The sequence below is a fragment of the Myripristis murdjan genome, chromosome 9 (assembly GCF_902150065.1).
Source record: "Myripristis murdjan chromosome 9, fMyrMur1.1, whole genome shotgun sequence".
NCBI lineage: Eukaryota > Metazoa > Chordata > Actinopteri > Holocentriformes > Holocentridae > Myripristis > Myripristis murdjan.
In genome coordinates this window covers 2,562,383-2,586,054 of record NC_043988.1, presented here as the reverse complement: position 1 = coordinate 2,586,054, position 23,672 = coordinate 2,562,383, and the positions used below count along the sequence as shown (strand labels likewise).

Below are 23,672 nucleotides of genomic sequence, written 5' to 3'. Positions count from 1 at the left end.
AAATAGTGACACAGCAATAACCATGTGCAGTTAGTACAATAAAATGTATTTCCACTGGTTTGTCAGTTGGCTATATTTTGTTGTACTTAAGATTAAAAGGTACTTACACAAAATAATCTTACTTTTGACAGCATTGAGTAAAGCATTGGTCTGTTAAGCCATTTATTTGATTTTATGAACTTACAGCTCTCCATAATAATCTTGTTTACATTACTGATATTTATATTTATTTAAATTAGCTGTATTATTTTGGAATTATCTGATAAACCCCTAATTTTGCCACATCAGGTTGTAGGTCACAGTCACATAGGCCTTTATTGCAATTAAAAATGCAGTGCTTCCGGCACTACTTTTGGGGAACCCATCAAAAAGAAGGAGGTTACACATGCAGCTGTTGCAACCCCAGGAACTTGACGTTTTTGGATGAGGATATGGAGCCGTGATTGATGGGAACGGGTAGCCCTGAGAGAGTTCTGTGATGTTAAATGGAGAGAGAACTTTAGAATGGAGCTTTTTTGATCTACTGCATCCAGTGCATCCCTGGGATGTTACCATCTGTGCTCCTGTCCTCCTGATGATTTTCACTGTATAAACATAGAAGCTGTGCAGCGCAGCCTATTTTGTGAGAACTAATGGAAAATCCTCCAATGTAAGTGCAGTGGAAAGTAGCAGCAGCAAGAGCACTAACTCATTAGCCATCAGATGACCTGTAACAGGTGTGGTGTGATGACCACAAGTGTTTGTCATGGCTGTTCAGCAAGGACCTAATGAAAATTTTAGTCTCTTACTCACATCAGCAAATAGATGCTCGCCCCTCTGACAAGTGTAAAAATGCATTGTGAGACCAGAATATCTCAGCCATAGTGGAAAGTTGTAGCCTAAAGACGTTTAGTTTTTCTATTGCTGATAGACCCCCCAAAACGTCTCCCTTGAAATAATACTTACGGTTAAAAATATTGCTAAAGAAGGCCAATATGTGCTGCACTCCGATTTTCGAGAGCTATATTCTGCCTTTATTGTAAAAGACATTTTCAACTAAACACTTACCGGTTGTATCCAGTCCTGCTGAGCATTTGTGGTGATGACACAGACAGAGTCCGTTTGCAGTTTTTTGAACGTGATCTATACCGTCTGGCTCCCTAGTCAATCTAATCCCTTTATCCTCATCAGCATCCTCATCAACAATTACAGATGCTTTTAGGGACATTCAGGAGAACAATGAAGAAGAATGACTTTCTGTTACTGAGTATCTCTGCATTGATTTTGTTATTTCTTCCCACAACTTGTGTTTTAGCGCTGATGTGGGGAGGGGGAAATGATGCTGGACACTTGGGCTGATTGATCTCTTCAATATGTATTTCCTGTTTTCTTCCTGTCTTAGAACCAAGCTTGGATCTTGGGTTCTTGGTTATTGGATGTTGAGACTTGACTTTTTTAACTTAGCCTCTATCAAATATGACCTTTCTTGACAGTTTCCCTCATCTTTAATTCTTCATTTTTAGTGAAATGGTTATGTTCATCAAATTATGAGTCATCTGCAAGAAGCTTTATCAGTGACACGTGTTATTACTGAAAATGATTGAAAGTGTGCATGTTTCAGTATCAGCTGTCTTAACTGAATCAATTGTAGGATTTTCAGAGTGAGTAGTACAGTAAACCCAGAACACGGTGTACTCTCCCACAGTGCTTTGCCAGCTGTCACATCTCAGGACCATAGCCCATTTCTCTCTCTCTTTCTCTCTCTTTCTTTCTCTCTCACTCTCTCTTCCACTTTCTGTCTATGTCTCCATGTAATGGCAGAGATACCAGCTTGGTCCCCAGAGGCTTTTAGACCAGTTCAGGCTAGTTTTGGTTCACCCAGCCATGGCACACATAGACACATTTCACCAACACACATACACTCAAAAACCCAGAGTGAGAATGAACAACACAAACCATGTTATATAATGAGCACATAGGCCCCTTGAGCTTGTGGCCCTGAAAAAAAGAGTGCTTGAGCCTTTTTATGGAAAAATTCTGTTTGTGAAGCGATTCACATGACACAGCCGCTGACAGAGCTGACCTGTCACTGACACTGTTCCTCTCTGTGTTTGTGTAAGTTCTTGAATATATCCTTGTGTTTGTCCCTCAGCTTGGTGCCTTCTTTTGGTGACCATTTCTTATTCAGGTACTTGTGCAACCACAGTCGTCTGTCGCTGACCAGTGAGCGGCTCCATTGGAGCAACTAGGGGTTCAATGTCTTACTAAAGAGCACCTCAGCAGCATTTCACTCTCCCCACTCATAGCTTGTCCGGGGAATTGAACCGCTGACCTTCTGATTACAAGAATGCTCCTGTAAAGCCAGACTCAGATTACAAGATTTAACTATGATTTTCCAGTCACAAACTTTTGAGATCCAGAACAAAAAACTCACAAGGGGGACAAATTTCTCCTTGTGCTTGTCACCGAGGCTCCTGTAGTCTGAGCAGTTTACAAAAATGTTTGAAAATTGTCAGTACAAAATCAGTGCACTCCTGTAGTTTGAGTGTTCTCAAGCCAGTCTAAGCTCCTGGAATGGCACTGAGAAACAACCAATGAGAGCATGAAAGGTTCCTGCAGGAAGGGGTCCAGTGGTGCAGTCGTAGTATCTTAATTCTTTACAATTAGTTGTCAGTGAGAGCTGTTCATTGTCCAGACAGGGCTGATGACACGCCCATTTCCTTCAGATTTCCAGCTGTTTTGACAGACAGAAGGTTCAACCCAGCTGAACCTTCTTCTGTAGGGCTGTACCTCAGTCATGCCCTCCAGTCCTGCGGATAAAAATCTATTCATCAATAATTTTGGCCTCTCTGATGGGTGCATGGCCCTCAACAGACAAGAGACATGTGAGCCAAGTGAGGGCCAGGATTTATGAATAACATTCGTCCCTGTATGTAGAAGGGCGGGTTTCTTCACAGATCTGGAAATTAAACCTTATAAAAGCTGAAAGGATTGTAACACTGGTGAATCACGTCACCAGCGCGTGTGTGCACATTTCATTCATGAGCACAGAACACACTTCCCTCACTGTTCCGGTAGGGACAGTAAAAATACATTCCACTGCTATCCGGTCATAGAAAATGAATTGTGATATCACATACCACAAGACAGTTTTATTCAGATTAGAAAAACTATAGATCGAAAAACTATATGAAAACTACAGATATTATCATAAAAAAGAGTGTATATATAGATGAAATTTGTGACTATAGTTTGAGTACTGGACTAACGCCTTACACTCCCTTCTCCCCCACGCCTTCCTACCCTTCCTCCTTCTCTCCATCTGCCTTTCCTTCACTTTTTTTTTTTATCTCTCTGTCTATCTATTCCTCCCTAGTCTATAATGACATCCTGGTGTCAGGGCGTGGAGACTCTTTCTTTATCCGAACCCACTTTGAATATGAGAAGGAGACTCCTCAGAGCCTTGCCTTCAGCCGTGGGGAGATCTTCAAGGTGGTGGACACCCTCTACGATGGCAAGTTGGGCAACTGGTTGGCCATCCGCACTGGCAAGGACAAGCAGCTGCTGGAGAAGGGGATCATCCCCAACAAGAGCAGGTAGGATGGCACTAGCATTCCTCTGTATTATGTTAGACCAGTGGCCCCATGGGTCCGTGGACACCCAGAGGTCCTTATGGGTTTCAGTGGTCCTTGATGAAGATCCAGGGGTTCTTTAGAGACATATAGGGGCTTCCAGGGCTCCATGGGCAGCTTAAAAGGGGTCCCCAGCAAAATGAAATAGCTTAATTTCATTAAAATTAAATTCATTAGAAATATTCAGTTAGACAGTGTATTTGAATTCCTATTTTAATGCTACAACTGTTATCCATTGTGCAATTCAATACTAATCTAGAAAGATGCTTTTAATTGAAGGTCATGTTTTCTGCATTTTTTCATGTTAGGGTTAGGGTGTGTGAATGAATCCATTCTGAGATTACAAACTTTTTTATGATGCCCGCCAACTTTTTGACCCATTAGCATGAGAAAGTCAATCAGCTCTTTTTAGCCCATGACCAAGCTTTCCACAAAGTTTTGAGATATCCTGCAAAAAAAAAAAAAAAAAAAAAAAAAAAAAAAACAGACATAATGGGACAAAAACATAACTCAGTTAGCGTGAAACCATGGTCTCATGGTTTCATGCTAACTCTGACCCTCCGTCGGAGCGGGTTGTTCTTCAGGGTTTTGCAGCTTAGTCCATGTTCCCATTCATTCACTCTTCTTCTGTTCCCTTTCTTACTTTGTATTTATTTGGACTTGTTGTATATTGTAGTATATTGTACATAGGTTGTATATTGTATATAGGAGCGTCATATATACTTTCTATTTTATTTTTATTTTATTTTTTATCTATTTTATTCTTATCTATTTTTTACTTGCACAGTGCTGGAGTTGTTGCAATTGCATTTCACTGCTGCTGTACCCGTACATCATGCATGTGACGAATAAAAATCTTGAATCTTGAATCTTGAATCAGTTGGTAGAGATGGAAACTTCATGATAGTTATCATAGAGCCATCGTATTTGGTGACAGTCTGGCAAGATGGGACTAGCATGTTTACTTGGTGTTTATTCAGTGGTTCCACACCCTGCCCCCTTTCTGCAATTTTGTTGACACACCCTTTTTGGCAAGTCAACAGGGAAAACTGGTCAGTGATTGCTTTGACCCATGACCGCATGACCAACACCCATTCAGTGTTTCGTGATGTTACGTGAATGTGTTGTGGAACAACAGTCCTGTTTTTGCCATGCACATTGCCATGCGTCCTTGAGGCTGATTGGCCAGAGACATTTTTTGTACGCATCCATCAAGTACTTTTTCAGTTATCATGTTGACAGATAAATGAACATACGGACAGTGTTCATGTAACTCCCAGCTGGAGATTTGACCTCCTTGGCGGAGGAAATTAGATCCTCAGAAATGATAAGAAGGCTGTAGTCCCTCACAGCACGTTTTCTGAACAGATTCCCTGGTGTATCAGATAGGCTGGTCCCAACTGCTTTCTATCTAACCTGCTGTGATTAAAAAGGCTTCAGATCAGCCATCTGACCAGCCAGCCACTCCTCTGCTCATCCTTTCATCTATTCTCCTATCTTGTTCTCCATCACCACTTCCTTCAGTTTCATCCACTCTCCCCTCTTTTCAACTCCTTATTTTCTTTTTCCCCTCCATCCACTGCCTTTCATCTTCGTGCTGTAACTCCTCCACACCACTCCTCCCTCAACCCCCCTCTTTTTCCAGTTCTCGTCTCTCCATTCCTCTCATCTTTTTTTTTTTTTTTTTTTTTTTTTTTTGATTTCAAGTGATCTGTACTTTCAGATGTTAGGGTTGTAGCAGGACTGGATTCTGATGACTATTTGTGAGGCTTGTGCATGCAGATAATGACTAAGAATCTGTTTCAAAACCCAGCAAGTATTGCACGAAGTCTGTAAGAAACAAGCTGTCAGCACACTTTTCTCCATTGTGTTTCACAGACGTTTTCAGTCAACAAGGCCTTCATCAATCCACGCTGTACACCCAATACCATGCATGCATATCATCTCCCACAGGGGCAGGGCCAGGGAACACCCTGGACAGGTCACCAGTCCATCACAGGACAGACAGACAGACAAGCATATTCACACCTAGAGGCAATTTAGTGTCTGCAATTCAACTGTTTTGCATGTTATGGAATCAAACCCAGGACTTTATTGCTGTGAGGCGGCAGCACTAACCACTGTGCTACCGTGCTGCTTTAACTGTTTTCTTTTACATTTTAATTTGTTTGACAGTTCGTATGTATGTACAGTATCAAAATACACATATATTGACAACCCAGATACAACAAAATTCAACAAGATACAGAGGTCAAGAAAAAGAAAAAGCTGGATTACCTGAAAAAATATTAGGTCACGTACAGCACTGCAAGAATAGAAGAGCAGGATCACTCCTTGCCAGTGTATTCCTTACAGTGGCTCAGTATAGATAAACAACTTTACGATTCATTTAAGATATGAGAGCAGATTTACACAACCAGCACTGAATGCCCAAATGTAGGTAGCGCGCACGCAGATCTACTGGACAAGATCCAATTTCACCAATTTGTTCTGGCCATGTCAACAAGCATGCTGACGTTTCAGCCCAGTGGGCCTCATCAGACCATGGAGGAAAATGGTTGGTAGGAGTTGGTAAGTGATTGGCTTAGAGCAGTGGTTGTCAAAAACCTCTGACCAGAAAAAAGCCTATATAAAGAGGTCCAATCCAGCTCCATCAGTGTCTGCAACAGCAACCTGATACAGAGGAGATTTTGTTGGCCCTGGTTTTGCGTCTTTTTCTCTTCTTTCTCCTTGTTTCAGATCTATCGCTGCTATGTTTCAACCACAAATCCATTTTCTGGATTTTTTTTCTTGGGTTCCCAGTCATAGTGAACAAACGATGATTTATGCTGATTTAAACTCTTTTTCTGTACTATTTCTGCAAAATTGAAAAGATTCAAATTGTTGCAGGCACACTTCCTTCTTTTGGTGTGTCTTCGTCCTGTGGGAGATGATATATGTGGGTCTATTTCAAGCTCTGATGAGGGTCTTGTTGACAAAATGCCACTCTGTAATAAATGCAATGGTGAAAAGTTTGCAGATGACTTGTTTCTTTATACAACTTTTGTCCTGCACCTGCCACCTTTTTCAGGCAAGTGTGCAGTAGCTGCTCTGTATTGCTGATTTGGCAGGCTAGATCTCCAAAGCGGCGGGGGGAAATGATAGCTGGTTTCCCAACAAAAATAAGTTCAACCACTTAAAATAATGAGATATGATGGGGTGCTGCAATCTACTTGACGATGAGCTGGAATCAGGGCATTTTACTGAGATCGGAAGCTCGCACAGCATAGAAAATACGATATTCACTTTCATAATAAAACCTTTGTTATGCTTGAGGTGTTGGTTCCCTCACAGGAAATTCCTTTTCTAGAGATGCGACAATTAGCAGTGTAAAACAAGCTTCAGAGTGCAAGCCAGCCAGTCTGCTGTCAGCTGGGCTGCCATCGTGCTTTTGAAACCGAGCAGCCTGGGGCTACACTAGGTCATCATGACATCCCACACAATGTCACCGATGTGTGACTGTGACTCAAGCGTTGCAAAACAGCCCTGAGGAACTACATTATCTCACTCATATCAGCTGTATGTCAAGTGGATTTGAATTACACTCTTAGATATCAATGAATGTAAAAAATAGACAGTTGTTTTACAGTTGTGAGATATATGAAAAGGGGTTCCCAGTCCAAGCTGGATGCTGAATAGGCTAAAGTGTTGTAAAATAAAATGCTGTCATGACATATTGTCGTTGGCGCTCCAACTGTCATCTTTCATGAAAGGATAACACTGTCATTTTATTTTTGGTCCTGTCACCATTAACGCCCATGGAGAGTCTAAATACAGAAGCAGCAGTATGTTTCTGCATGCAGTTTCTAATGTTCTTGTGAAAACGATGGGAGCCTGTGACTTCTGGGAAGTTGGGAAAACTTGCAGTAGAACAGACAGTGGTAGCTTCTGGCTGTGACAAATGCTTTGATGGGTTAAGACTTTTCATGTACCATAATTGTGATATAAAAAGAAACTAAAATTATACCATTACACCAGTTAAAGGATAACGCTCTTTAACTACTTCTCCAAGGCTCAGACACAAAATCTGAAGGAATGATGCATTGCACTACTGCACTCCAGTAAAGTTAAACTGGTTGGCCCAAGATAGTGCTATAATTACAGGTCAAAATAAAGTGTCATGTTTGTAACTGATTGGCCTAAAGACACGCTGCATTATTAGAGGAAACCTCGCCAAATCGCACACCTTTTCTGTCATTCTGTCTGTCCAGCTTTCCTGTTTGTTATCACTATACAGTGGTGGAAAAAGGTTTTCGGACACCCCATGCATTTGTGAAATATTGCATTAAGAATCACTCTTAGGTCTTCACGTGCAATTTCTTTTAGTACAGTCACAGCCAAAATACTAAACAAATCCTGAAAAAGCCATTAAAAACTTAAAATTGATTGGTTCCATAAAAATACATAAGAAATTTTGAGTATTGGGTCATTTTGGTACCAGTGATGAAGGTCGTTCTTTTTATTAAAGGACACAATTTTTGTTGCCAAGCTTCGTGTCTATATAAAGCCAGCACATTTGAAAGTTCTTCAGACACAAAAATGGCTAAAACAAGGAACCTAACGCAGGAAACACGCCTGAAGATAAAGATTCTCAGCCAGGAAGGGTACAGCTGCCGCCAGATAGCCAGGAAGTGCAGATGCAGTCCTTCAGCAGTTGGATCCACTCTGCAGAAACACAGACGAACCAACAGCTTGGAAGACAAACCAAGATCTGGGCGTCCAAGGGTTTCTTCAGCAAGAAATGACCACATCCTGATCCGCATGTGCAGGCAAAACCGCCCAATGACATCACAGGAGCTTCAGCAGCAGTGGTCAAACCAAACTGGTGTCCAGTGTTCCACCCGCACTGTACGTGGCCGACTTTCAGATCATGGCTTAAGGTCCTACAAGACTATCAAGAAGCCCCTGATCAATGAGAGACAGAGGCGTCGTTGGGTCCAGGTACACAAGAACTGGACAGCCAGGAACTGGAAGAAGATTCTGTGGTCAGAAGAATTTGTCAAGAATTTAGTTTTGTTAGTTTTTCTTGTAAACAATAAACAAAAAAATATAATTTGTATTTGTTTGTATCTGTCTAATGCAGCCACACCTTTTGAAATACAAAAAAGATTTTTCCACAAATATTCCATGATAATATTTGAGATTGTGTAAAATTTTAAGGGTGTCCGAAAACTTTTTTCCACCACTGTACCTTTATAATAAACTCTCTTCTCTCCTGTGTCCCACTCTTGCCTGTCTGTACCTGCTATTTTTTTTTTTTTTTTTGACATTATTACATTTCCCTGTACTTCATACCTCCACACTTATCTTCTCTCCAGCTGTAGCTCAACACCCTTCCTCAAAAATTTGGTATTGTTATTATGGTAAACTCAGAGGAGAGCAGGATATGATTCTGTTTTAGGTTTATTTGACTTTTTTTCTTTCTTTTTCTTTTTACTTTTTTCAATTAAAATCTATTAGTCCACATGAAATAAGCCACATATTTACTGAATGGTTCCGATTTGCATTAAAGCAGAATTGTACTTTCACATAAATCTCAATAATCTATTTACATTTGCCCTAGTATAGTAATAGAGTTATCTTGCCTCCCTGTCAGAGCGGAGCAGATGGCCAGCGTCCAGAGCTCCCATAAGGCCAGTCCAGGCGACCGAGCTGACTTCTGGCGGCTGCGGGGCCAACGAGCGGCAAAGAGGAAAGACCTGAGGAAGAGCCGAGACGACCTGAGCAGCCAGACCCTGGCCACTCGCTTCCCAGCCTATGAGAGGGTGGTGCTCCGAGAAGGTGTGTGTGATGCCAGAGCCAGACTAAAGCCAACTGAGTCAGAAAGCTGGAAGGGTGGAGGGAAATCAAGGCACAGGGGAAAGATGGAGAAGATAAAATTTAGAAGGCACATGTAGAGAGATGGAAAGCTGCAGGGGAAAACCAGAGAGATTGAAGCAGAAGAGGAGAGTACCGCCTGCTCTGTACATAACGTGTATGTTTTCATTGTGTTTTGGATCTTGAATTTCTAGACAGCATGCACACTCTCGTACATATAAAGTTCATTTTTCAGACTTTTGTTTCTGTCTGTCTTTGTTTTGGCCCAGTTTTGGTTGTAATGCAGGTTGCAATACTACAACAGCTCTTAGTATCAATACTTCATGATACAAGCTCCAAACCCAAGTCCTGTACATGTTTGTGTTTTGTGGGAATTTAGATCAAATGACTGTATATTGTCAAATGACTGTCAGTTTGTCATTTGAGTGTGTGTTGTACAATGTTATATCACAATCATGTCAAAGGCTTGTTTTCATGAACTGGGCAAGCCAACATTCTGAACAGCCTCTTCCAAGCCTGACACAGACACCCTTTGATGTAAAATTTAGCTTTTAGCTTCTCAAAAATGTATGATTTCACAGTGCTTGACTTTTGATGGGAAAGTCTGAAAAAAAGTTGCAGTAAAAGACTGGAAACCACATCAAGGAGCATGAGTCTGCAAATGGCCACGGGTGTTTAGAATGTTATGTTAAAGGCTTAGTTCACCCATTTGTTGTTGTTTCCCATCTCCCCTAGCTGTTATGTAGGACATTGGTAGTGAGTGCTGGATACTGACTGGATCCTCCAGATGCTAAAAGTTGGCCCCCTGTCATTGAGGTAGACTTCTCCCTAGCTAACGTTCTTGAAAATAACCACTTTAGTCCGCCCAAATTGTTAAACAAAGCACAAAATAGCATATAATGGCTTAAAAATGTTTTCAGAATTGAAATGATCAAACAGATCTGTTCTCTTGTGCTGTCTAAGCTCTCAGTGCCAGTGGAAGTGCAGAGTTTACCTGGCCTTTCTGGATGTTGATAACAGAAAAAAAAAAATATTATTTTTAGCAAAAGTATCATCCATGCCCATGTGTATTTATTTTTGTATTTTAGCACTCACTAACAATGAGAGGAGGATAGCACCGCTACTATTCTAAACAACATGTAGGGAGGAAGTGAAATAATATCAATTTTTTCAAAATGGGTGAACTATCCCTTTAATGTTCTGTTAGTCAGTTAAAGGTCGGATACTGTCCGCAGCACTGTAATCAACAGTGTCTCCTTGCAGCTGGTTTCCGGCGTCCTGTCGTGCTGTTTGGCCCCATTGCTGATGCTGCCAGTGAGAAGTTGGCCACTGAGATGCCAGACCAGTTTGTTATTGCCAGTAAGCCTCTTCTACACTTCTTATGTGGATGTCTCTTCATGTACATGTGTGTGTGTGAATTTCTACCTGCCTATTTATTTTTAAACTACTGTTGTTATTGGCATTCTTTGTCTTCTGTGTCCTCATACCAGAAACTGAGCCAAAAGATGCTGGCTCGGAGAAATCCTCAGGAGTTGTTCGCCTCAACACCATCCGACAAATCATTGAGCAGGTACACACACAATATCATTATTAGCAATAAGTTATGTTGTCATGACTGTAAGAAAGTTTTAAAAAGTAGAGTAGGTAAAGAAAGTATCCATATTGGGCGAAAAACTCAACTCAACCTGGGTGTCAGAGAATGTAGTAGAGCATTAGAGGGTACACACTGAGGACAAAATCCCTCTTCAGAACATCTGATTATTGCAGTCAGACAGGTAGCAGGCAAACCATAAGCACACAGATTCAGAGATTTTCAGGTTTGCATCTGGCATCTGGTGGTTGACAGCCTCAGAAGATCTGTGGGAAGATGATCACTGAAGATAGTTCAAGTGTAGGTTTATTTAAAACCCAGTATCATTGTTCACAGTCTCAAAGGGCTTTCCATGTCCACAAGTTTAGATAAGCTAGTGGAATGTGTCTCTAGTAGAGTGGAGTGCTTATATTACTTTATAATGGTCTGTCCTGAATCAAGACTGCTTTGGCTCCAAAAAGGTACATGAGATACACTGATGTCGGTTTGAGGCACCATGTTCAAGAATTTGAGAGAAAGGAGAGCAGGATACAAGCCTGATCAAAGTTGATGGTAAGCTTCTTGAGAGGAAGAGTACCTCTAGCTGATTTAAAGGTGGATAGTACACAGTCAGATGTTAAGGAGGAGAAGCAAGTCAGCAGTGATGCTCTAAAAAAGGGAATACGGGATAGGCTGAAGAGGCTGGAGTATGGTGTCCTAGTGAGGATGAGTGATGGGTTTTACATTGGGAGACAGCAGAGACATGTTAACCCAGAGATTAGAAGAGCAGGTAGCACATGATGTACAAGGAAGACTGAAGGGTGGTTGTGCGTCAGAGCTTTGGTTGCTGTCAACCTTCTTCTGAAAGTGTTGCAGGTTATACATTTTTTGGAGGCAAGACTCAAGGAGGGAGAGGTTAAAAGGTTGGCATTGAAGAGTCAGCACAAAATCACATCATAGAAAACCTCAAATTTTCTCTTAAGTTGGAAACTTTGAACTCAGGTGAATACCCAATTGATGGGAATTTAGCATATCTGTGTCATTCACGTTGCATATTTTTGCATCTTCCGCGTCGCCCGGCGCAAATTTGCATTAGAGTGGCTTAAGGTCTAGAGTGGTTGAAGGTTTCGAAGTGTGCTTGAAGGCCTGGGGTAGTGGTGAATGGCATAGGAGAGTGGGTTAAGGTTTAGAGGAGTGGCTAAAGGATGTAAGAAAGGTGTGCAACATAACAGAGTGGTTTAAGGAATGCAAGAATGGTTGAAAATCCATTGTGGTGGACAGTCGTGGAGAGTGGCTGATGGCATTGGAAAGTGCTTGAAGTTGTATGGACAAAGGACGGCAGGGTAATCCAGCAGGAGGATGGCATAGGATGAAATTAACTCAACTCTTTGTACTGCCAACTGACAGATCTAAAGCTTGTCTGCTGACTATCTCAGTGTACTATCCACTGTGGCCAGTTCATAAAATCATGACTCAATCTTGTGCCCCCAACCAACACCCTACACAGGACAAGCATGCCCTGCTAGATGTGACTCCTAAGGCAGTGGACACCCTGAACTACACCCAGTGGTACCCCATTGTCATCTTCTTCAACCCTGACAGCAAGCAGGGCATCAAGGCCATGAGGCAGAGGGTGATCCCCAGCTCTAACCGCAGTGCCAGAAAACTCTATGAACAGGCTGTTAAACTGAGGAAGACCTGCTCTCATTTATTCACTGGTTGGTGCTGGACACTCAACACACGCAGAGGCACAAACACCCAGATCCTTCTTAATCAATCCCTCCACAGTCTATGCTCAAGTCTTAGCATTTTCCAGAGGAGCCTCTGTAATGTGCTGCCTAGCTGCTTCAGTCATAAATCACTTCATCAAGAGCGAGTCAACACCAGGAGAAAACCTCTGCTGCACTGCCCTCTAGAGGCTGATCAGGTGTGGCCAGAGGTGCAACATGCCTGCAGGTTTCACCCCCTAGAGGGCAGTGCAGCAGAAGTTTTCTGCCTCGTGTGATTCAGTGTTGAGTTATTCTTTAAAACCCAGACTTGCTTTCTGTTGCTGTTCTTAGCTGTTATATTTTTCATATTCATATTATTGACAAATTATATGTAATTCTTTTGGAATTCCTTTGAAATTTTATATATTTATTTATCTATTTGAAAAGATGTTCAATCATTGTAATCTTAATATAATCAAATCACAGAAATGTATTTTAATAACAAGAACCCTATTGGTAGATTGTAGTGGTACTGTATGAACAGATGTGGCCATTTGGGACAAAATTCAGTCTTTGGCTTGCACATACAATTACTTAACATCTGGCATACATGTATTGTGTGAACTTCTCATTTATAGTACTGAAACACACACACACAATGAAATCCTCTCACATTGCCAACTAAGCCACTCCATTATACTAATGAAGCACATAACATAATTTAAGTTCTCACATACATTAGGCTATTCCCACACATACAGCACTGAAAACTTAGCTTACTCATACAGAGCTGAAATTACACCTCTTACATACAGCTCTGAAATCTAACCTCTTACATACAGTACTGAAATTTAACATATCATACACACCACTGAAATGTAATCTCTCACACACGCTACTGAAATTTAAACTCACACATACACCACTGAAAACCTACACAGTTTCAGTGGTGTATGTGTGAGGTTGAGTTTCAGTTAAGAGACCTGGAGGGGACATGGAGGAGTGTCATTGTACTTGATTGTTTCTTTAACACCACGTTACTGGTACTGCTATAGTTGTAGAAATGTTTGTGTGCATCCTGTTTGTGTGTGTGTGTGTGTCAGTGCTGAGGTTGTTGAAGTAACTGTCTTGTCTCATCCATTCAGCCACCATAGATCTGAACTCAGCCAATGATGCCTGGTATGGTAGCGTCAAAGACTCCATCAGAGAGCAGCAGATGCAAGCTGTCTGGGTGTCTGAAGGCAAGGTAAATTCACACGCACACACACACACACTCACACACACACACACACACACACACACATACACACACATTTGTTTCACAGGCTTGGTCACCTCACAGGAATATAGAAAAAATGTATTTTTGCTTTCAAAAGGAATTTGACACTAGTAGAAAAGTGCTGCTGCACTGCCCTCTAGGGGTTGAAACTTTCAGGCATTTTGCACTGCTGGACACATCCAATCAGTGATGTATAAGCAGGACTTTTTAGTAGTTGTCAAAGACAAAATACCTGCAGCTACACTATATTACCAAAAGTATTCGCTCACCCATTCAAATGATCAGAATCAGGTGTCCTAATCACTTGGCCTGGCCACAGGTGTATAAAATCAAGCACTCAGGCATGCAGACTGTGAAACAAGACATTTGTGAAAGAATGGGCCGCTCTCAGGAGCTCAGTGAATTCCAGCGTGGAACTGTCATAGGATGACACCTGTGCAACAAATCCAGTCGTGAAATTTCCTCGCTCCTAAATATTCCACAGTCAACTGTCAGCTCTATTATAACAAAATGGAAGCGTTTGGGAACAACAGCAACTCAGCCACGAAGTGGTAGGCCATGTAAAGTGACGGAGAGGGGTCAGCGGATGCTGAAGCGCATAGTGCAAAGAGGTCGCCGACTTTCTGCACAGTCAATTGCTACAGAGCTACAAACTTCATGTGACCTTCAGATTAGCCCAAGTACAGTACGCAGAGAGCTTCATGGAATGGGTTTCCATGGCCGAGCAGCTGCAGCCAAGCCACACATCACCAAGTGCAATGCAAAGCGTCGGATGCAATGGTGTAAAGCACGCCGCCACTGGCCTCTAGAGCAGTGGAGATGCGTTCTCTGGAGTGATGAATCACGCTTTTCCATCTGGCAATCTGATGGACGAGTCTGGGTTTGGAGGTTGCCAGGAGAACAGTACATTTCAGACTGCATTGTGCCGACTGTGAAATTTGGTGGAGGAGGAATTATGGTGTGGGGTTGTTTTTCAGGAGCTGGGCTTGGCCCCTTAGTTCCAGTGAAAGGAACTTTGAATGCTTCAGGATACCAAAACATTTTGGACAATTCCATGCTCCCAACCTTGTGGGAACAGTTTGGAGCGGGCCCCTTCCTCTTCCAACATGACTGTGCACCAGAGCACAAAGCAAGGTCCATAAAGACATGGATGACAGAGTCTGGTGTGGATGAACTTGACTGGCCTGCACAGAGTCCTGACCTGAACCCGATAGAACACCTTTGGGATGAATTAGAGCGGAGACTGAGAGCCAGGCCTTCTCGACCAACATCAGTGTGTGACCTCACCAATGCGCTTTTGGAAGAATGGTCAAAAATTCCTATAAACACTCTCCTCAACCTTGTGGACAGTCTTCCCAGAAGAGTTGAAGCTGTAATAGCTGCAAAAGGTGGACCGACATCATATTGAACTCTATGGGTTAGGAATGGGATGGCACTTCAGTTCATAGTATGAGTAAAGGCAGGTGAGCGAATACTTTTGGTAATATAGTGTATATCACTGAAGTTTCAGCCCGTAGAGGGCGGCGCCACAGAGGTTTTCTGTCTTGTGTAATTTAGTGTTTACTTACTTTTTAATTGCATAATTGCATAAAATGTGTTTTCAGTCCATCGGGGATCATATTAACATTTTATTCTTTCCGCTTTAATCTCACTACAGTTGGTCATTGTTCAAATATCACTTTGAAACATATTAATCCTTTGAAACCTGAGCAAATTAATTTGATTTCTTTCAAAAACATGGGGAAAATGGTGATTAGCAAAAACTCACTAGAACATTAAAGAGCCCATGAAATGGCTTCTTACTTTCTTGATTTTATGTCGTTCCTGCTGAAACAGGATGTTTGGGTGTCACACAGTGCAGAGAATGATTATTCACAAGTAGGATTGCAAAATTCCAGGAATTTTCAAAGTTGGAAACTTTCCATGGGAATTAATGTGAATGTATGGGAATTAATGAGAATTAACATGAATAAGCTAGAAATTTACAAACTTGCAGGTTAGGTTATAACAGGGAGCTTAAATGTAGTTGAAAAAAGCATCTTGCAGCACAATCTTGGTTAAAATAACCCAATTTAATGCAAATTCAGTTGAATTTCTACCCTGCACTGTGCATTCCCCCGTCACATGCACACATCATGTCTAGAGTCCTACACACTCGACCTGAGAGGACTGAGGAAAAATGTAGGAAAATGCAGAAACCAGAAACTTGAGAAGGTTTTTGTTGTTCAGTGAAAGAACTGATCAATTTTATTTGAAGGGATAGGTGGATGAGGGACGTCATTTGAGGTCATTTCATGGGTTAGGTTTAGCAAAATTGAAAAAAAAAAAAAAGAAACACCCAGAAAGTTACCAGAAAATTTGCCCACACAAAATGTCAAGAAAAAGTAAAAAAATATATAATAAACACATAAATAAATACAAATGAACAATATTTTAATAATATTTTTCTTTTTTTTTTTTCAAATATTTTAATTTTTAAATATGTTTCAATTCCATAAACATTTTTTTTTTTCAAATACAATGATTTTCCCTCTGAGGTGGTCTGAATGTTGTTCTCTCATATCCTGTTGATACCTTCCTATAAGTTTTATATTGGAATATATTAAACAGTTATGCGTGCATGTCTGTGGAAATATGCAGCATACAGTAGAAATGTGTTGTATTTGGTTTTATGAATCTGTAGGGGTCTGAATGACCCCTCTATCTTCCTGTCACCTTTGTAGCAGCCACTTCCTGTCTGCACTCTGAGCATGCTCACACTGTGTCTTCCTACTTCCTGCCAGTGGTGCTCTACAGCTCGGCTCTGTTTGTCTTTCTTTCTTCTCTCTTGTTCTTGTGCTATCCGTCTGTCCATCCTTCCTTCCTGTACACCCAAGATCCATCATGTGTCTCTTCTAGCTGGAGGGGGTAGAGAGTGATCTGGACTGCCAGGATGTGGAGCGTCTGTCCTTCCTGTCCGCCATGTCAACTGACTACCTCAGCATGGACAGCCGGCTGACCTCTGACCTGGACGACACCGCCGACGAGGGCGGGGCCTACACCGACAACGAGCCGGACGGGGAGACGTCCCACATCTCCGCCATCAGCCGCTCATCTGAACCTGTCATGGCTGAGGAGGTCTGCATGAGACACACACACACACACACACACACACACACACACACACAATTGTGGGGTAATATTTCTTTGGATAGTCCCCCATAGATATTTGGTTGAATCAATTGAAGTTAAAGAGTTCTGTAGAATATCTGTAAGCCATAAATTGTCTGTGTAGGTTCTCAGTCATCCAGGTCATGGTTTTCCACACAGAGCTGACTCGAGGTCAACTGGACTGTTGGTCGATTCTTAAAGATGTTTCACTTCTCATTCAAGAAGCTCCTTCAGTTCTGGCAGTTCTGGTCCAGAAATGCCAGAAAGTCCACTTGACCTCGATTCAACTCTGTATGGATAAGCCACAAATTACATTTCAACAACATCCAACCAGATTTCTGGCCAAAATGTTGAGATATAATTTATATAATTTATGGCTTATTGATATATCTACTGAACCTGATATTTAACTTGTAGATCAATTGAAAACCACAGTCTTCTGCAGCATTTTGGGGTTGACTGCCTTGCTCAGGGGCACCTCTTGTATTTATGTAGGTAAGGGTCACACTCACACACTCAGAGCAGGATGTAAACTTTACTGTCCTCCAGAAAATCAGGCCTTTAATTCTCAGGCTGCTGCCGCCCTCTGTGGTTAAGCCAGTGAATTACAGCTCTGTACAGCACTAACTAAAACCTGCATCTTCTATATTCCTTAATGAATCACATAATGAAGTTACACAAGAAAAAGTGCTATTTTACAGGGTTTTTTTTTTTTTTATTTAAAATAATAGTTATATTCTGATTCGTTCACTCAGCTACTGTATAGCAGCATAAAAGAAAGACAAGCAGCATGTCATGACTACTACTACTTACTGAGCTGTCCTTTCCACTGCACATAGTTATGTATCTGTGTGTGTGTGTGTGTGTGTGTGTTTAGATCTTGCGCAGGTGCAGTCCGGACATCCGGAGTCGGGCCAAAAGGATCAGCAGCCGGGAGGTCCTCAGCAGAGTAAGCCCTCCACCCGCGTTCCTACCAGATACCCCCAAGGTGAGGACACACACACGTCCATGCTGCTAATCTGTAGCTTCTCTAAACCTTCAATAAACCACAGTTTATGCATTACTGTATCTATACACATGTGCTGCTTATTTCATCACTTTGCTTTAGCAGATATTTAAGTCTTTATTCAGCTTCTTGCAAATCACCGCTTCATGATGTACTTCACTCTTGCTTTGCTGCCATCACTGTTTAGTTTTTATCTTCTCAGTGTCATTATTGGTTCTCTGATATGTCATGAGCTCCACAGGCATACAGTATACAGTTATTTGGTAGCGTGTGGGATGTGTTTTAGGTGGTTTAGGGTTTAGGTTAGGGGGATTCAGTGGGATTCAGGGACCCCCAGGGGTCCACGAGGGGCCTCCAGGGGGTTCTTAGCAAAATGTTTCACTGTAATTTCATTTACAAGAAACTGCAAGAAACTTCAGGAAATGTATGAGGGATCATTTTAGCATTTTCCTCTTTCCAGTTCAATCTCAACACCATGTGTCAGTGCTCAAGTATGACATAGAAACTGCTTAACCCTTTGAAACCTTTCAAAACATGGCAAAAAAAAAAGGCAATTAGCAAATTAGCTAAATATGAATGGAAGAAAATTTGAAATTTGAAAACAAACAAACATAAATCAGTGAAAAATATTGTTTTAAAATTACAAAAGCTATTTAATTATTAAAATTCTACATTTCAGCATCAGGTCAGTGGTGCTGGGTTGACATTAGATTTCTTGTGTGAAATGCCTGTGGAAGGCATACACAAACCAAAATATCTTGTGATACAAGGGTCCCTATAGGGCAAAATCAATTCAAATGGGGCTCGCAGGTTACTGAGAGTCAACTTGCAAGTCCAGAACATTAAAAAGTTTGAAAACCCCTGGTTTAGGTAGTGTGCTTCTAAGGATGGGACTACAGGTAAATGTGATTTCTTCCTCTAACCTTTAACTCCTGCACTGCCAGCTCTTTACCTCCTTCCAAAGGAACAAACTGCCCTTCCCACTGAGGAACGGGCTGATATGGAGAAACCATGCCCACCGCAGCTCTGATTCCTCCAACAACAGTTCCTTGGATCAGACGGGTATCCAGAAATTCCCTGAGTTGGTGGTAGAGGCTGGTGGGCTTGTGCACAGCAGTTCCTGTAGCAGTGCTTTTCTACCACATGTCATCATGACCTCATAGCACATAGGTTTTCATTCCAGCGGTGCACCCCAGTACCTGATCTCACTGAAAAATTCATCTTTGACGTTGTCATGCCAAGTGACATGAACTGCTGCTCAGCTGGAGTGAAAACCCACAGACGTCTGCCCTGTAGCTTGGTGATTTTTCCAGTGTGAGTGTGTTGTGGCTTGAAGTGATCTGTGCTGAACTGACATAGAAGACAGTTCTCTGCTGACTTTAATCATTTGCCACTGATACAGTTTAACAATTTTCCATATAATCTGGTTGTTGGCTAGCTGATATGGCCGGGTATCACTTTTTTGTTTAAAAACATCTGATTTACACCCTATCAAGTATAACCGGTAGACGCTAGCCTTAGTAGTGGCAAGTAGCATACTTCCTAAACACACTTTACTAAAATAGCCTGCTGGTTAGTTACTTGATAACAAAAGTAATAACCAGCAGTTTATTCAGGTTAAGTGAGCGGACTCTTCTCAAGCTACAAGTGTGTAAAGTGAGGACATTTTCAGTTGAAGGAGCTCAGTAGCTCTTTGGTTAGAGGTTGCCTAATAGCAAAACAGCTCCCAAATTAACACTTAAGCACATAAATGAATTCAAACAAAGTGGATTATTCCAACATAAAAGACAACGAGTCCCAGTGCACATTTTTCTTATTCGTGGCTTGTTTTTATTTTCCTATCTGAAGAGGAAAGTAGTTCCAGCAGGTAGTGTTTTCTGAGAAATTCTCTACAGTAACCTTGCACTACACATAAACATTGCCAAATGGAGGCCCCTAAATCTACAAGTCATCCAGTTCTGTTAGGGCTTATCTCAAAATTTGCTTGCACATACAATATTTAGTCAAACACTCAAATATTTGTCCTAAAGAATACTCACACATACATATGAAACTCTCACAAACATGCAATCTTTGCTTCCACATACATGTAAACCACCACACATATTCCTGTATAAAATTTTTGCACATTCATACATGAAACACATATACAAATGTTTGTTTCATATACACTTATGTGTATGAAATGCACATCACACTTTAACGTGGTGAGTGTTCAGTAGTATGAATGTATGCAGGCTTATGCAAGCTAGGTTTGCATTAAAGACCCCGTGAAATGGAGTCTTACTTCTTTGATTTGATGTATTTCCTGTTGAAACAGGATGTTTGGGCGGGACATGGTGTAAGGAAGGATCATTTACAACTGGAAAGCAATATCAGTTTGGGAGAGAAACACAATTTGAATTGAAGGGATAGGTGGATGAGAGAGGATGTGAAGATTTGTGAAGGTTTTTATTGGTTGAAATTTTAAATTAAGGCTGCTAGTGCAGGATGATGTCACCATTAAAGATACTAAAGTAGAAGTCATGGGAGACTTTAAAGTCTCCATTTGCAGTTGCAGTTTTTTGACAGTCTTTGCCTGTAGGTGTGCGTGTTTCACATGCATATGTGTGAGTATTCAGTCATATGAATGTATGTACAGATGTTTCACATTTATATGCAAGCATAGTTTATAAGCAAGGTTATATGAAAACATCCAACCAAGGTTCAAGGTTCAAGGTAACTTTATTATCCCCAATGGGATATTGGGCAGCCAGCAGAGAGAACACTCATTTCCATACATACATAGACATAAAAACTCACCAAAACAGTGGACATGATAAATACAACATAAAAAAAAAACATGATACAATAAAAACAACGTAAAGGAATCCAGTGAGAACATCACTGTCATTCCTAATAGAGTGTTTTCACAGCAGCCCTTTTGACATGAAGTAGCAGCGTGAACACGAGTGTTGCTAATGACATCAATTAATGTTCCATTCCAGTTAGGTCTATGGATACTTGTAGATAATAATAATGGATCATTAATATTATTAGTAAAATTTGTGTTTACCCTGCTATACCATGTCATAATGAGAGCTTTGAAAAAGGTCCATTCCTCTTCATTACGTTTCTGAAGCAGCAAATAGTTCTGTATTTTACTGATGTGACAAAACAACAAAAGATGCACAACCTCTAGCATCTGTAAAGCACCCACAGAGCACAGAACACAGAGCAGGTCTTAGTTTGCACTTTTGCACTCTTAAGACTAACTAAACCCCAAACCCAAATCTCAGAGAAGTCTGACCCCTAATGGTGCAAAGCAGGGGGCCTTTTTCTTTGGTGGCAGGAGATATCACTACCTGCTGTGCTCTGTGATGGTGGCTTCATTTGCCACCAAAGGCCAGGCACCCTTCTTTAACTAAGTGGGAACAACCTGTGCCTGTGCCTATGAAGACATCAGGTTTTTCTAAATAATAAAATCACCTGATGTAGTCTTTGGCTGGAATGAAAGCTCTCAGCCTACCATGGCATATGGCTGCCCATCCCCTATAGGGTGTTTTAGACTAGAGACTAGAGTTAGAGACAAGACGAAAGACAAAACCACAGAAGTGCATATTTGCTATTACATTTAATTTATGCCAAGCGTCTTGACAACTGTAGATTAGTTGTGTTTGCTGACAGAGGTAGCTGGTTGCTGTGGAAACAAAGTGAGGAAAGAGTTTTCAAATTATTACAAACTGTTGAGGTCAGTATTGCATATTGTAGATTGGACACCCCTTTTTTTTCTACAAAAAACCTGGATAGTCTGGGCTTGCTCTAACTCCTTCCCCGTTCCGGTCAGGTGAAGCTGGCTCTGAGAGAGGAGGCAGTGCTTACATCAGGCGCCACTCACCCACATCACCACCAGCGTCAGCATCACCCTCCACCCCCCAGCACCAGCCGAAGTTACGACTCCCCGTCCAGCAGCAGTCCCGCGAGCAGCAGCAACAACGATCCTCCACCCATTTCCCGCTCGACTCCCTCCTCCGGCCCACCGCCCCTGCCCACATCTCACCCCCTCAACTCCTTCGGCAAGCCCAGGCTCCTTGGAGCGCCCCCACCCCTCGTCGCGCTCAAGCCCAGGGGCTGCGGGGCCCCAGCAGACGTCCCGGCTCACTCATCCGTCACTCCTCCCACTGCAACCGTGGCGGCCCATAAGCAGCAAGTGGAGGTGGGGGAGGAGAGCCCTGTGGAGGACCCGTCCATGCAGTCCTTCCTGGGGAAGATCAAGGCCTTTGAGAAGATGGATCACTTTGCTCGAGCCCAGAGGGTGCTGGAACTGCAGGAGGCCCAGAATGCCAGGGTGGGTTTGGAACAGGCATAGTTCAAGGTTCTCGTTGGTCTTGGAATTTCGGGAATATTACTGACTTTTGAGAGATGTATGCTGGGCATGGGAAGCCAAGGAATTTGATCAGTTCTGTAGGGAAGTCTGGGAACTTTACAAATGGGCCACTTTAGAACATGTGAATGCCAACTTGTACTGCACAGGCATTAGATGCTGGTTTTCAGTCTTGCTGTTGTGGAAACCAGATTGTTATCCGTTTAGAAAAACAGCATTAACACACTAGGAAGGAAGAGCATTTTAGATTATGGAGTGATCTGACTCAAGGCTCATTCATGCTTCATATGGAAACAAATGTGACTGGACTCAATCTGACTGATCTGATTGGGCCACTGACAATTTTATATCGCTGGTCTTGACATTCTGCTTAGTGGTACTACCAAAGAAACTGTGATTCAAGTTGGATAAATACCATCTCTGTACATCTGATTCCTTGCTAAGTTATTCTGTAATAATGTCGTCAATTAACTACTTATTTGTATTTGGTTATTTGAGTCAAGAGGGGAATTCTCCTTTGAGGTAAACATGGCTGGTATCAAACATTTGTTCTCATGTTACATTGAATTCCAATGATGGTGCTTGCTTATTTAGTCATGCATTTATGTAATTAACCCTTTATAGGGCAAGTGACTATTTTTGGTAATTTCAGAAATTTTACATATCAGGCCCATCCCCTGTCTCAGTTAGTTCAATAATCATTTTGTCTTCACCCAGCCAATCAGCAAAGATCGCTCGACACCCCAGGTCACATGATTGTGGCATTTGACCAATCTCAATGGCTTTGATTTTCTGTTACAAAATGAAAATTTTAGAAAAATTTTATAGAAGTAATAAAGTCCTGTCATGTTCTCTAGTAACAGTCTAGGGTTGTTGTTTTTTTTTTTTTTTTTTAATTTCAAAGTATTTCAATGAGTGCCCTATAAAGGGTTAATTGTTTATTTAATGATAACTTGTAGATCTGGAATGAATCCCAGTTTTTCCCCTGTGTCTAGCTGGAAATTGCTCAGAAGCTCCCGGACATCTATGCTGTTCCCCTGAAGACCCCCAAGCTGGATCACAACCGCCCACAGCCTATCGGGTAGGCTTGCTACTGCTGTAGGACTGTGCTGCCACGCTGCTCTGTGT

General features: G+C 41.7%; 1 protein-coding gene across 3 annotated transcripts in view; it reads left to right on the top strand.

The window, feature by feature from the left end:
- Window positions 1-23,672, top strand: part of LOC115365766 (tight junction protein ZO-2-like) — a 117,793-nt gene that overhangs the window by 89,735 nt on the left and 4,386 nt on the right. For all 3 annotated transcript variants that reach the window (XM_030060920.1, XM_030060919.1, XM_030060917.1), the window contains exons 13-22: window positions 3,356-3,575; window positions 9,247-9,431; window positions 10,731-10,826; window positions 10,958-11,037; window positions 12,545-12,755; window positions 13,892-13,992; window positions 16,924-17,142; window positions 18,053-18,163; window positions 22,008-22,508; window positions 23,540-23,625. In XM_030060920.1, coding sequence (XP_029916780.1) covers window positions 3,356-3,575; window positions 9,247-9,431; window positions 10,731-10,826; window positions 10,958-11,037; window positions 12,545-12,755; window positions 13,892-13,992; window positions 16,924-17,142; window positions 18,053-18,163; window positions 22,008-22,508; window positions 23,540-23,625 — 1,810 coding nt within the window. The remainder of the gene's footprint in view (window positions 1-3,355; window positions 3,576-9,246; window positions 9,432-10,730; window positions 10,827-10,957; window positions 11,038-12,544; window positions 12,756-13,891; window positions 13,993-16,923; window positions 17,143-18,052; window positions 18,164-22,007; window positions 22,509-23,539; window positions 23,626-23,672) is intronic.